The sequence below is a fragment of the Drosophila biarmipes genome, chromosome 2L, assembly GCF_025231255.1.
Source record: "Drosophila biarmipes strain raj3 chromosome 2L, RU_DBia_V1.1, whole genome shotgun sequence".
NCBI lineage: Eukaryota > Metazoa > Arthropoda > Insecta > Diptera > Drosophilidae > Drosophila > Drosophila biarmipes.
The window spans coordinates 4,738,667-4,754,118 of record NC_066612.1 but is presented as its reverse complement, the minus strand read 5'-3'; the positions used below and the strand labels follow the sequence as shown (position 1 = coordinate 4,754,118).

General features: G+C 40.0%; 2 protein-coding genes across 2 annotated transcripts in view; one reads left to right on the top strand and one right to left on the bottom strand.

Annotated features, from left to right (window-relative positions):
• The first annotated feature begins 746 nt into the window (after nt 1-746).
• Nucleotides 747-15,452, top strand: part of LOC108034613 (uncharacterized) — a 131,458-nt gene continuing 116,752 nt past the window's right edge. Inside the window, exons 1-2 of the mRNA XM_017109551.3 lie at nt 747-881; nt 2,284-2,677. The gene's annotated coding sequence lies outside the window, so the exon portion shown is untranslated. The remainder of the gene's footprint in view (nt 882-2,283; nt 2,678-15,452) is intronic.
• LOC108033468 (aladin) lies at nt 7,464-8,939 on the bottom strand. The gene has a single exon (XM_050884883.1). The coding sequence runs from the start codon at nt 8,889-8,891 to the stop codon at nt 7,581-7,583; it is 1,311 nt and encodes a 436-aa protein (XP_050740840.1). The 5' UTR covers nt 8,892-8,939; the 3' UTR covers nt 7,464-7,580.

The following is a 15,452-nucleotide window of genomic DNA, read 5'->3' as shown; positions in this document are numbered from 1 at the left end:
TTTTTTATTTTCTTAAAAACTTGGTTTTTTGTATTATTGTATTATTTCATATATTTGTATCAAAGCTATACAATTAAATAAAATGTACCTGAAATGTAGCCATGGAACGCTCCTGGAGACTCACCTCTTTAATCAGTATTCTGAACTCATCTGTTTCCAAAGCCAATTAATCTTTTCATTAGGGTGTTCTTAATAAATGTATTTTTTTATGAAGCTAGAAAATATCTGAAAGTGAGCTACATCCTTTCCCATATTCCTGACCTCGTCTGTTTGTGGAACTCGGCTGTGTTTCTGACCTACTGAACGAGTAAGCGGCGTCCTTTCGCCAGAGAACCGCGCTGAATCTGCAGGATTTTCCCGGAGAGCGCTCAGACGAACAGCATCCATCCGAAGGATGCTCGGCATGGGTCGTCCTTCGTCGTCCTAGCTCGTCGCGCCGGAACAACCCTGTCCTGCGGATTCCAGATGCTGTTGCGCCTCCGCTCGCCAGGCGTTGCCGTCTTCCGGGCGCTGCGTTCAGTACCTTCGCGTCTGGCTGAAAGTGCGGTTATCCTCGCGGCTCGATGTCCTGGCCATCCTTCCAACTCGTCCGTGATTTCACCGCGCGTGCTACGTGATTTTCGGCGTATTTCAATTAACAAAAATGATAGTTTGGCTCGGCTGTCGGCCCCCAAAAATTAAATATGTAAATTAATCACGCCGTGTTCGAAGCCTGTAATTGAACAAACTGTGAGTTCAATCGCTGATCTAGCCATGAAAATTCAACGTATTTCCGGTTCTGACCTAACTCAAGCGTTTATGCGTTAACGCCGCTCTGAGGATTATTTTTGCCTGCCACAAAGTTCGGGCCTCCAAAAAAGTGCGCTCTATTTTATTTGCTGGTTCGTTAGTTAAATTAGTGGCCTTTGATTAGTGCAGATAAGCCATCAATCAATTATAAAAATGTATTTATTGTTTTCTAATGGCAAAATGAATGCGCCAAAAGCTTCGGTGTCGAGCAATAAATTCTATTTTCACGAACACTTTGCAAACTAATATTTCGTGGGAAGTACCAAATGGAAAAAAATAAGACTAGGCTTTTAGAAGCGAATTTGATTGTGAAAAATATTCTGGAAGCGTGAAAAGCCATCGCCTACATTGTGCAGGACGTTTTGTGGATTTTTGTTTTGTATTCATGGTGACAAATGGTTTTCATAAAAATCGATCGGAGTCGAGAGCATTTGAACCTGTGTTCGGCGGAGACAAAGCTGCTATTAAACCCCCTAATCCGCTTCTAATTAGAGCTGAGTCTTCTCCAATTAACGAACGTGAAAGATAATCGCAACTGTTTCTCCTTGTTCCGGAAATTAAAGCCATAAAACACCAGGTAGCACTCCGCTCCAAGGGGGAAGCCAAAAGAGCAAGGTGAACTACTACTCGCATTATTCAAGGAATAATGCAGCATTCACAGATGAATACACCTGCCCTGGTGTTGCTTATGCCTCGCATTAGCATAATTAAAATTCGGTAAACACTAGGCTCCATTAGCCCCCAAAGCAAACAGTCCCTAGCCCCCAGCCCCCAGCCGCCTCGACTTGACCCAAAAGGGGGCCTTGAGGCCGCCCGGCTGCCAGCCCACCAAGTTGCAAACCCTATTACTCATTTTTAAGCACACGCGAGTGTGTGGCTCTGAAACGCTGTTTGTAATACCCTTGAACTTTATTGTTTGAACATCAGCGGTTGGCCGGGCTTTCGCTTTCTCCGTGCCACCGTTCGGAGGGGGCTTTCCGTTTCCGGTTCCCATTGCCCCGCCATTTTTATGCCGCCCTGCATGTTTGTGTACGTGGCCGTGCTTTTTTATTGCAGCCTGTCAGGCGCAGCAAAACATCGGTTTACCATTGAGAGTATATGTGTGCCGGGGCATTTTTCAGACATTTCTCAACAAAAAATTCAGCAATTCATTAGTTTGGTTTATTGCACTTGCTCAGGGGGTGCTGTGGAGCAGCCTAGGGTTCATTAGAGAGGCTCCCCATACATGATACTGCCCGAATTTAACCACTTGTATACGAATGTATAATATGTAAGTTCATATATTTAATTTCCCGAAATATTGTTCATTAGGGAGATACCTTCCCCACTATATGATTTTATTACCTATCCTCAATTCGAATCAGGTTCACTTCACTTTGGGCCGTAGTTACATTACCCATAATACGACAACAGATGTACGTGCTGGCCATTTGCCCATCCATAAGGCTTAATTTCGATCTGCGGATAATGAATCAATTTTGAATTGCACCACAGGACAGTTTTATGTTTATTTTTGCACCTGATTAGCGGACAATTAATGCGAATCGGCTATTAAAGGCTGCCTTAAATGTTAAATACACACGGAGGCAAAAGTAATTAAATTAAATTCCGTGCTGGACAAAGAATAACAAGGAAGTGTCTGTACAAAGTTCAACAGTAAAAATAAAATAAAATAATATAATATGGAAACTGTGTGAGCAATCTACGTATGAAAAGCCAACGGCGGGAAAAGCGTCAGCTGCGGAAAAGTAAACATAAAGTTTTGGATTCTATCAGTGGCTGTTTGCACAGCATCCGGGACTTCATAATTCCATCCGGTTGTATTTAAATTATACTTAAGGTGCCTCCGCGAAACGGAATACCCACATGCCGGAGATACAGCCATAATGTAAGTATAATATTCGGGACAGACGTTTTTTGTACATTTCTTAAACCCTAAATAGAAAACAGACTACTGTCGACTTAACGTTAGGGCTTTAACGGTCACGAAAATAAGTTTACCCGCTTACATATCATATTTTCCGCTTCTCCCGGGCTGTTTGAAATACTTAAGGTTTTTATTTCGCCTGCCTTCCTGAAAACTTTTGTCTTGATGTAGTCGTGTTGCCATTGTTGACTCCGGTTTCAATGCGGGCTTTTCCTCAGCCATGTTATCTCTGGGCCATTGTCTTTTTGGCCGCACTCCGAAGACACTGCCACAAACTCTGTTAGTTCGGGCAAAAAAAAACTAGAATTTATATAGAATGCCTGGAAAAATACATGTAACTCGTGCAAAGCGGAAGAAAAACTTACTCAGCTACTTTGGACTTTTAAACACACTTTTGGGTCCGATTTCTCAATGTCAGGTTAATTTTTTTTGTTTTATATAGGTAAATTTGTCGCTCAAATAAACAAATCTTTTGTTTTCATGGTTTGTCAGATAAACGACTTAGCAACACTCACATCCACTTTTTAGGTCCAATTTCTCAATGCCATGTTAACTTTTTTCATTTCTGCAAATTTCCAGTTAAATTTGTTGGTCAAGAAAACAAAACTTTTCTTTTTATTCGTTTATCTAGTCGAATTTATAACCAAATCAACTAATACACTTCCTAGGGACGCCTATATAAGTCCTGTTTCTCAATGGCATGTTAACTTTTGTCATAAGGACAATGTTTTAGTTAGTTCGTCTGATTAAACACTCTTTAATATAAAAAAAGTTAAGTTTATCTGACAGATAACAAACTAGAACCTTAACCGGACATTGAAAAATCGGCGCTCGGAAGGTTTTTAAATGAAAAATAGTTCCTAAAAAGGGCAAAATGCTCAGGGAAACCAAAAACAAACACACCCCCCGGCAGCGTATAAAAATAGAATCTACTTTAAGCAAAATGAGGCAATAAAGATTTATCTCGGAAGGACGGCCGCCAAAGCCAATGCAGCAGATTTGTCAAGGATTTGCGGCTGGGAATTTATTTTGGCTCCTCGCCTCGCCTTCTGTTGACTTTTTGCCGTGCCCAGAAAGAATAAAAGCCAAACAGGGTATAGTTTGTCCATTGATTTTTGAGCAGAATTCAAATATATAGCCGGGGCTTTGTGTGCGCCACCGAACATCCGTAATCTATGATGTCGCATTCAACATGCATAAATTTTAATTAAACCGAAAATAAAACAGAGCTTGTTTGCTTATTGGTCAAAGTGAAAATGCATGTTGTTTGCTTTCGAAAGAAATGTTTATTTTTTATTGCCTACATTCGAGGGCAAATGCCTGGCCTGGCATTTATCAGCAGTTAACGCAGTGATGATTTCCCTTTCAGACCTCTAAACTGCAGCTAAGCTATAACATATGACTGGTTGGCGAAAAATGAAATATTTTACTACTCACCTAACCAACTTGGCTGCTGCACTCACAATCAGGAAAGCATTTCACAAGTTTTTTGCCAGAAAGTTACACTAGACCAATCACGAATTGCACAGGACTCTTGGCCTGCCTTTGACATCCACTTGGGGGGAAACTTGAGAACTTTGGTTACTTACTTACATTACCAATTGCATCCGCCAGATGCCCGGATGCTGGGGGCTATTAAAATCTTCCACACCGAGCTGAGCATTCTACGTGAACGCTCCGCCCGAGGACACTCGCTTTGTTCTGCTCCTGGCAACTGCCAAATCTCTTGGCCTGTCAATTATCGGTTTCCACAGCAAGATTCATTATATACTTGATGGTAAACAAGTTCCGCCCCGGCGCGCCATGCGCCATCATTTTCCTTATTTTTAAATAATCTCGACGTGAGAGGCTTGGCAAAAGAATACCAAAAAAAGGAAAATTTTTACGCGCTCGTATACATGAGTTGTTTAGTAAAAGATAAAAACGTGATTACGAAACAAAACACTCGGCTGAAGATGGGCTGCTGGGCGCAAATATTGGGGCCCCGCCATTGGGGACCATAAATCAAAAAACCACAGGCCTGCCGCTTAGGTCATGGGAAAAGTTAAACGGCGAACGTAGAGCGTTCTGGGGAAAAACTTTAGTTTTAATGGGCCAAGTCGCGTTTTGCCGCCAGTTTTCGATCACATAATGAAAACAAAGCGAATTCCCAACCGCTCCGACACCGAAAGTGCCGCAAACGCGTTGAGAATTATTGATGCCTCATTGCTGATTGCTCCGCCCCTACGCCATTTGACACACGTCCCCCAAGCAGGAATCCCCCGGAATCTCCGGGGATGGGCGAAAATATGTAATCCGTAGGCCCCAGCCCTGCGCACCCCCACACAAAGGACATAAAAATAAGTAAAGTTATTTGGTATGTCTAGCGTGTACTTGGCATTTGCCTTCTCGGGTGCCTGTGTTATTACAGTTCCCATCTCGCAAACTGACACAAAAAATCAACGCTCACATTGTCAGCATATCAAGGCTTACACCACGTCTGCACAAAATTATTGCCAACTTTGCCGTTTCGCCAAGTCGCATTCATTGCATCAAATTGTATTTTTGATGCCCGGGCAAAGTATGGTGAAACAATAAATACGGATTCGGCTGATTGTGGGGGAGGTGTTTTCCATATAGGGGGGATTGATAACACTTGTTCTTCGGGGAGCCCCGCCTTGAAATATTATTATGTTTAGGTTTTCTCCCTGCGATATTAAATATTTTATTTTTGTTGGGCTGAAACTTTATAAAACAAATTAAAGTATCAGTAGGATTAAACGGATTCAACCAAATGCGTGAGGAAAGTGTTCTCAATATAAGGCCGTTTGTGCTTTAGAAAGATAACTGTTGAATTATTTTTACTTTCTGTTTAAACATACCAGCTTTGATATTAGGTATTTATAAAATATTATTTGGATTATATGGATTTTTTTTGATTTTTAGGAAGGTGTTTTGAGAGTGTGCCTTTGAAATATTGTTGCCAACTATTCCACATAAATCAGAGTGATAACCTTTGTTCTTCTGAGAGTTTTAAGAAAGACTTAAAATATTTTTACACTTTGCTTACCTTTTTCCCCTGTGACATTAAGTATTTTATTCCTTTTCAAAGCAAAACTTTATGCAACTTATTAAAGTATCACTTGGACTTGTCAGATTATTAATATGCCTGCTCCCCCAGGCATTTTCACACGTTGACAATGTGAGAGGACGATATCGGGGTCTTTGAAAAAAACAAACAAACATTTAAATGATTTTTATGGCTACACATTTTCACTCCCAACATTAAACTTTAATGCCACGGTCCTTAGACTTTTTACGCCCGTGTGTGTGATTTTGTTTTTCGCAGTAAAAACTCATTTTGTTTATTTGCCTGGGTCTCAGCCATAGTTACGAAACAAAAACGTTGACTTAAAGACGGCTTTTGTATTTTTCAAAAATATGCAAGGCCATTTTTGGGGCAACTGACTGCTCCGTAAGTCCGATAATTCCATTAGTTCTGCTACATGTACGAATAGATGGGTCCGAAACGGAACGAATCCACAACAAAGACTCCCAACTTTTGTGGTCCATGGAACTTAAGTGATTCACGAGTATGGCCCATTGTTGGAGGACTTATTTGCATTCATGTTTTTGCGCTTTTTCCGCTTTGGTCAGCGCAATATCTCTGCTCTGTCCCCAGAAATTACTTGGGTTCTAAGATGTTTACCTAAGGAAAGTTGCAGACCAAAGTCAATGTTGGCTTGGAGATGAGTAGAAGCAATTGAGATTGCGATTTGGGTTTGCTTTTTTGCCAGATTATTCCCAGTAATCTTCTCTTTTTCTGGCCTGTTGTTAGTTGGCCAATATTGAAATGGCCAAGTGGGTAAACGCTCTTGGTGGCCAGGGGAAGTCTATCGTTTTGTTTCTAATATTTACCTGGTCGGTTTGGATTTACTTCTTTTGATTGCTATTTTAGAACTAATATTAGATTACTAAATGGTCTAGTATCCCAGCGAATAAGCCATGAAATCAATTTTCATTAGGACCTTAGATTAACTTTGATTCGTGAATACCCATGGAGATTTGGTCGTTAGACTGCATTAATTTACTTTTCTGTGCCTTTTCTGGGACGTGCCTCGGCTCAAGGGAGTCGTTAAAGACCAGAAAATCGAACATCCCAATAAAAAAACCCCGGGACATTAAGCATACACATATTCTTATGATTGCGTCTGCCAGTTGAACCTTTTTTTCGGTAAAACAATCGGTTATTTGGCACCATGATACCACTTTCAATTGCATAACCTTCGCGTATCGATGATTTGCCCTGACAGCACAAAAAACGTCAATTACAAAGGAGTTAAATCTGTGTAAAACCAATTTTTCGGTCTGCAATCAGAAATCGAGGCAAAGATTTATTGCCTTTAAGCTTACTTCACGACTGCCAGGTGAATGAAAATACCTGCGGAATAAGCGACATTCGTGGGTTTCAGGTGGGCGGTGGTGGAGTTGGGTTGGAAAACTGGTTGCTCGCCGACTTGAGTTCTTTCCATTTGCATAAGCTTTTCCGCTGAATATTCATGTGCGGGAATGAAAATTTAATAGCGGAAATTTTGCGAGAGAAAAATAAATATGATTATAGACAACACCATTCAAAATCCTAGCATAAAGTATTGTATTTGTTTTCCACTCTGTATTTGCTGCTAGTGATTAGCATATTAATCAAATATTGCGTGGAATATCTACGCTGAGCTGTGTTCTTGTTTTCTTGTATATTAGTGGAAGCTCATTTGAGTTTTGAAAAAATATCTTTAATTTTATTTGTTTATTTCATATTAGTAACACCATAGAAAGATACATTTTCAAAGTGTTTGTACCCCATAAAACTCGCGATATGATATTGAGCTTACCGATTTATGTTATGAATGACCTGGGCCTCCTGCAAGCACTTTGCAGTGAGTAGGTATCGCTGAATATGCCCCTTATCCCAGCAAATCACCAGACATCGAGTTTCCTGATCGGATATACCAAATCCCATGCAAGTTGGATACTCCTCGCCAGCGGCATCGCAGTCAATAAATTCGAGGGGCAGGAGGCGCGGTGAGCCCAGTCGCAAATTGGTCAAAAGGCAGAGCAGGACGAAGGACCGCTGCTTGAAGATTACGGCCATGTAGAGGCCCAGGGGATCCATGGCGAAGGAGTGGGGCTCACCGCAGGACCTCTGCTCCCCAGAGCAACTGGTGACCTGCTGCAGGTCCACCACCAACTCGACCCTCCACTGGGGTCTGGGGCGGAGGAAAATCGCTGATTCGCCATCGTTGGTACACGAGTAAACACGGGTGCCGCCCTCCCGCACAAAGAGCAGATATGAGCTGCAAGTGGTCCAGACAGCCGTTTGAATGCGATTCCGCATGAGGACCTGCTGCGCTTTCCACTTTGACCTACTCAGCTGGCACAGACTGGCCCCGGCATCGCAGGAGGCGCAGAAGAGCACCTGGAAATCGGGACTATATCGCAGTAGGGCAATGGGGCTCAGGCTGTTGGGAGCTGGGATCAGGCGAATCTTCTGCTGACAGTCCGGTTCCCAGAGGATTATGTGTGATGAGCTCAAAGCGGCGCTGATCAGGATGGTGCCATCTTCGTTCCACTGGAGAGAAGTAACGTAGTTGTGCCCCTCGTCCTGCAGGTGCCTCATGAGATGAGTGCCCAGCATGTGGCGAATATTGCATTTGGACCTTCCACTTTCCCTCCATAAATATATACCAGAGGCACATCCCACGGCTAAATCGCAGGCAGGTGACCAAGGACGAAAGGCCGCACAGGTGATGTCCTTTTGCTGAAAGTTCTGCAGTCTGGTGGGTGAAGTACTCCTCCCATCATGGATCAGAATGATATCTTGATTAGTGACTAAGGCCATTAAAGATGTGGTTGGGTGGAACTCTAAGCATCGAAAGGCCGCGGTTTTCCATCCCCTTGTTTGGCTAATCCTATCCAGAATCTCAGGATCTGCAGATAGCGTTAGCTTTAAGTTGCATATGGGTCGGTAGCAGAAGTTTTTCAGCTGGTCCAGTTTTCCGAGAAGCCAGTTCCAATATTCAATGGCCAAGTTGCTCAGGAAATGGTATACTTCGGTTATACTACGGTTATACCGGCCATTTATAATACATCTGGTTGGAGGGATATTCCTGTTACCGTCTGTATTCCGTTCTGGTTCCATATTTTATTTTTAAATAAGATCCTAAACTAGTTTTGGTTAGATTTGTTGTTTGGGAAATTCCAAAATGTCACATTATTTGTAGGATTGCTGAGAACAAAAATATTGTTCTCCATTATAATGTTTTTAGGGATCTGTATATCTTATCATCAGGCTAGATAATATTTTCCAAAATTACACTCCATTCTAATGTTTTTTAAAATTCGCTTCTTAGATCTTTGGTCCCATATTATCGTTTTAAATTTTATCTTTAAATTCCTCAAGGTTTTTAAGGATCTGTATTAAAATCTGTTGGTTCCTTATTCTCTTTTTATATATTTCCTTAAACTAGTTACGTTCAAATTTGTTATATTTGAGCTACAAAATGCCACATTATTTGTAAGCTTGCTGAGAACAACCATAATGCACTTCATTATAGTGTTTTTAAGGGCTGCTCCCACTTCCGATATGCCTTGTTTTGTCGAAGCTGGCTTGCCTTCTTACTTCTGATCGCTTTCCCCTTAATGGTTTTACTTTCGCCCCAACGTTTTCCACTTTTTCACGCTTTATCTAGGCGGCTATTAGTTTTGATAAATGGCTTTGGCGATGCAGTTTCTGGTCAGCGCTGTCAGCAGTTTACCTCATCCCACCATGGCGATATAAAAATATGTTTTATTTTCTTTTACCTACCTTTTCTAAAATACGAAAATGCAAAAACCGGGCTGTGCATTTATTAAACTTTAAAAATCGCTTTAGTATAAGACCCACAATAAATTTAATCTCTTCATAATAATTTCCGATTAATTTAGTATAATCGACTTTTCCAACAAAAAGGCTTTTTTCATGTTTTATAGACAGGCGGCCTTTGAATATTTGATGGGCGCCTTTCAGCGCGAAATAAAAACATATTTAATGGGTAAAATTATTTTGACAAAGCCTGCATTTAAACCAAGCAAAATGTACAACCTCTGAAAAGAACCTTAACGAATACGCGCTTTTCACATAACTCACTCATATGAACCAACAAAATCGGTGGAAAAAAATATGTGGCTCGGCGAAATAAAATGAAATTATGCGGGTGGAAAACCATAAATTGACTTTTGGACCAACAAACAGAAAACAAAATAAAAGTTTTTCCTTTTGAGCGTTTGTATGCGCGGAATAATTCGCAAGTTTTACGGTATGCTTCGCTTTGATCTACCGCATTAATATTTTATTTCTCGTGTATATGTATGTGCTCGGCCGACTTCTTATGTTACATGACTGGTATGTATCTTGCAAATTGTCTTGTCAACATAAAAAAATATATAAAAGTGAGGGGAATGCCAACAGAGAAACGAAACTTAGCACTCTATAGGGAAAAAAGCCCCGAATGAGATGTGGTATCAAATGAAGCGTAAATAAAATAAATAAAATAGTGGATGATGTGTATTTTTGCTCTTTGGATAATTTCCTCAGTTTTCCACATAGTTGATTTCTCAGTTATTAAGCTGTCCGCTTGACTTTTCAACCGTTTCCGTTTTGAAATACCCTTTATGATATATAAATAATCTTAGATATTTATTGGTTTGATTCTGTGAGTAATTAAGTAAGAAAATACAATGTTTTCTGTAATCGCTTGAGTTAAATATCGACTTACAACTTAAAAATGTTATCGAAGCAGATCTGTTAATGGACAGATTGGCATCATTGAAGAACCTGATATCGACTCCAGTGATGCCAATCTGCTCTGAATAATGAGATTCCCAGCAGAAGCATTTGGTATACACCGCCTGCTTCAAATATATTCCCTACATTAACATTTTTTTGTGAACGCTACCCGAAAATTGGAAGTCATGAATCCACAATTTAGTTATTTAACGAAATGTGGACCCAGTTTGAAATTGATTTTAAACAGGCGTCCATCTCGCCAACTCATGGACACATTATGCTGGCAGCTGTGTTGGGGTCTTGGGACAAAAGAAAATATTTTTTATTTGGCTTTTTAAAACAGCAGCCAGCATGGCGAAAATAAAAGCTCAGCAGGGCTAACAAAAGACAGGGGTTTCTATCGGCCCGCATAACATTTTTCTAGAGCCTGGCATGCCTTTGTTTACAAATGAAATGGAAGCTCCTTTTTATGGGCCAACAGCATTTTATGTGTTTATGTTTTCGACTTATGCTCTGCCAACTGCTTGACCATTTTATTGATTTAGTAGCCTGCTATCATCGGCTTTTGGCCCCCACGCTTTAACCTCATTTGAACTGGACGCTTTTATGGCGAGTGGATTTTCCATATTACATGACTTGCCGCAACTCCATTCGGCTTGCCATTCTCATTCAGCCACTTGACACTTTGCAACTGAGCATTCAATTTCATTGAATTATAGAATTCCGGCAATGTTGCGGCAAATTAATAGGCAATTAACGTCAAGGGCAGCGGACTTAGCATACCCTTTGAATTATGGCCGCCCTCTGAGATTTAATCAATAAAATATTACGTTTAACACATTACAACACACAGAATTTTAATATTATGTTAAAATGCCCCATGTTTCAATTGAGTTAATTTTTAATACAATCACTGTGTCGAACGGCGTAATAAATGCATAATTAAATTTAATTTCGACCGCATGGCACAACAAGCAAAACGTTTTGCGAAATGGCGGAAACATGTATCTCAAATGTTAATAACAAGCTCCAGGTTCGCTTGAAGTATCTTCACAATGAGCTACCAGATTCGTGCCGAGGCAATTGGCATACATTGTGTTTATGCAAAAGCAAGAATACATATTAATTGGATTAATAACCCGAAGTGCACAGCCAAACCTTGTCCAGACGAGAGCCAGCCGATTTAATCCAATTGCAGTGCCAACATTAGCCATTAAGCCAAGCCATAAATTCAACACTCTGCGCTGGACCTATAAAGTACTCAACTCGGGTAAACCGGAGCCAAAAGATCCATAAATTTCAATAAACACCCAATAAAGCGACTATGAGCTTGCAGGCGCCCAAGAAGCTCTGCCATTTCCATGCGAAAGCCAAGCTTTTAGCGGCAAATTAAGTCTTTTAATCATCGTTGTCGCCTATTAGTTACTGAAATTCAACGGGTAATAGTGTGTGAACAAATTCCAATAATTATAAATCATGTAGACATTATAGCCAAGCTCACTCCCATGTGACAGCCCGGAGACGGAGGCGTTGGGATTGCCTCGGTTTTGATTTCCGAAATAAATTTGGTCACAAAAAGGTTTCTTGTAAATGGAGATTTAATATATTTATTATATATGAGCACTTGTATTGGCATCTAGAAAAACGAGAAACATCCATTACAAATGTTCTTGATATTCTGAATATTCACTTTCCGAGAAGAAACGTTCTTGAAATCGAGCCGAAAGCACTCTTGTGCCCGTTTTTCGAGACGAAATGTTCTTAAATTAAGACTTCACTTATACTAGGAGAAACGTTCTTAAAATGTAAGCAAATATGATCTTCAGTCAGTTTTTGAAGAAAAATAATTCATAAAATAGAAATGAAAGAATTCTCGAGAAGAAAGTATTCTCGAGAAGAAAGTATTCTCGAAAAGAAAATCATTTCGTTTCGCGGTAAAGATTTAAAAAATTTAATGTTTCTCACTTTAGAAATCTAGATGATGCTTGATCAGATTTTGGTGTTAAGTGGCTTAAACCCAGCTCATTAACCTCAGGATTAAGTTTACAAACCATAAAAGTTATTTAAAAAATACGTTTTTAAAGCCAGAACATCTTGCCATAGAATATAAGTAGACATGCAATTAAGGATACTTCCCAGCAACTCCAAAGATGCGTACTGCGACCTGTTATGAATACCTCTAGACGTACAAATGAATTCAAGGGTTAAATTCACGACACAAATTTATTCATTTAAGCAGACATGGTGCTCCAATTATGCATAAAGCCCAGAAAGCTGGAGGGAAACCGGAGAAAGCGAGTTGCTTTTAAGTCAACAATTCCGATGAAAGAGGCTGCTGAAATGCGGTTTCACAAGGTATCATCTACAACAAGTACAACTTTTCGGTAGATCAAATACATAGTTCTTCTTTACTTTAAATGGCATTTTCAGAGTTGATAAAATCACCAATTATCTAAAAAGCAGCGAGAGATTCTGCTTTATGTACGCTGTGTATTTCACAGCTCAAGCATAAATTATGACTTGGAACACTCTTCGTGCATTGCGTATAAATCAGAAGGCAGAAAAATGTGCTTTTTATGCGCCCAAAGTTTGACGGGCATACAATAATTTATTAGCAAAGTCGGCGAATTGTAAAAGTCCCAGCCAGATTGCCTGGCCGAAAAATGGAAAATGTGGCTTACAAACGGCAGAAGGCAATCATATTTTTCTGCCTTGTTTCGAAATTTCAGTGGTAACTCAATTAGAAAATTTAATTACGCCGCAAGCCAGGCGCCAGGAAGCGTTTTTATACACATTTTCCTTTTCCTACAATATGAAAAGCTTGTTGAAATTAACTTTATTACACTTACGTATACGGATATGTGTGCTTGACGGCCTGCCAGAAATATCAAGGAGATTGCTTTAAAAACAGGGAAATTACTGAAACTCAAATATGAATACAAAGTTAACTTGGCCATTGTTTTTTGCAATAAATAAATACCCATGGCAGGGATATGAAATGACGGTAGCTTTAATTAAAAATCGCAGATGCCTGCCGCACAATTTGCATTGGCTAACAAAACTTTTTCCGGGGGCCTGAGGAATGCATAAAACAATCCCAACACCAATTTACCTTATCAATCAGCAGTTCACAATGGGTTTTCGGGGGGTTGTTAGGGGGTTTTGAATGGGTTTTCGGGCGGTTTTCCGGGGGTTTTTGCTTAATCAAGCGCTAAGTCCACAACAATCCCCGAGAACGACCCTTTTCTCAAGTTTGGCGCAACCGTTTACCTTCGCTTTGGCAACTTTTAACCTTTAACCTTGCTGTGTTGGTTGGTTGGTTCGTAGAACGTCGATGGCTATCTGCGAAGTTTTTCGCCTTTGTGGCGGTAATTTGTTGATACACGTGGTCGACCTGCCGTTTGCTTTTCGGTGCTTAAATGAGGCGCATCATTAGTTTGCTAGACGTTGATTTTCAGTCTCTCCTGCTCGACTCGCGATTTATTATTAATTGGCCGGGCAAAAAAGGGAACAAAGTTTTTCCGCCTATTTGTTTTTCAAGTTTTTACTTGGAAAAACTTTTGTGCTGCCTGCGCGAGAATGTTTCAATTATTAACACTTGTGCGTCCCGCTGCGTTTCCCTAAATAATTCAATATTCGGGTTTTACTGTTATTCTTTCCATAAATACTGAATAAATATTTTCTATTTAATTAAAACTTTATCCTTTTCAATTGTTCCTAGGCGTGCGTGCGACTTGAAAGCCTGTCAGGAAGTGTAGAATTCTTGGAACTCTGATGGTAGATTTTCGAGTGGTTTAGTTGGTGGAATGCCTGTGTTAGTTGGAAATGGCAAAACATATTAAATGCGCATAAGTAAATACGTGGTCACACAAAAACCTGAACAATGGATCATTAATTAGAATTTTTATTGGTAAATTAATCATAATCCAAAGCTAATAAAAAGCAAGCGCAAAAAAGGCAAATAATTAATAATGCCATTTTTAATCGAATTTAATTAATTCGCACAACCATATTGCGGAATCCATTGGTTTGTCGCCGAGGTGGCAGTCAATTTAAAGCGATTTCCATTGTGGTTTCGAATCGAGCTTAATTGCATGCTGTTTATTAAATAAGGCTAGAACACAAAAGAGCTCGCGGCGAAATTGGAATTTGTCGCTTTTAAGAGGCTTTTAGGCGTCTGCATGCGGCATTCATTACGCTTTAATTTGCTTAAAGCCAGTGCAAATGCAAATGCGAATGCAACTTTAACTGTTGCTCGCCGAGTCTGCGATGGCAAACAAAAACGCCAGAAAGGGGACACGGGCTTTTGTCGGCGACGCCGATCCTCCGAAACCCGCCCCCAGAAATAATAAACATCAATTGCCTAATGCAAACAACCGCAGGAGCTCTCCGTGCTCAGTTCAGTTCAGTTCAGTTCACCCATGCTTATATTCATAGTCGTCCCGCTGCTGTTCAGCGCCCCCCCTCACGGTTCTACACTGAGAAAAGTTGGATAAGAATGCTGGAAATCCTACTTAAATCGCTTGAGGTTTTGAATATTTTCGAAAAGTGTCCGAAAGTATGCAACGATTTTCCTTTTTTTTTGGGGATTTTAGGGATAGCACTTAGGATCTCTGACCTCAATGTAAAAATAACAAAAATGTCTACAAAATTATAGAGATCAAAATATATTAAAGGGATTGCCTAAGATTTCCATTAAAAAAAATCATTAGAAATACGTCACTTAGGTAACTAGTTGTAGTAACTCTGCGGAGTTTTTATAAGGTCGTTGAAACTGGGTCTCTTTTTTAGTGGCGTAAGAAAAAGTAAATTTAAAAACTCAAAAATTTTAAGTTTCAAGACTAATAACTGACGTTGGTACACTTAAAATAAAAATATAGTTTTTATCCTCTTATTTTATATTTGAAAGTTCATAAATGGATACTAGAGAAGCTT

Bases quoted from the DNA above. Each gene is read 5' to 3' on its own strand.
- LOC108033468 (XM_050884883.1), bottom strand. From the start codon at position 8,891: ATGGAACCAGAACGGAATACAGACGGTAACAGGAATATCCCTCCAACC.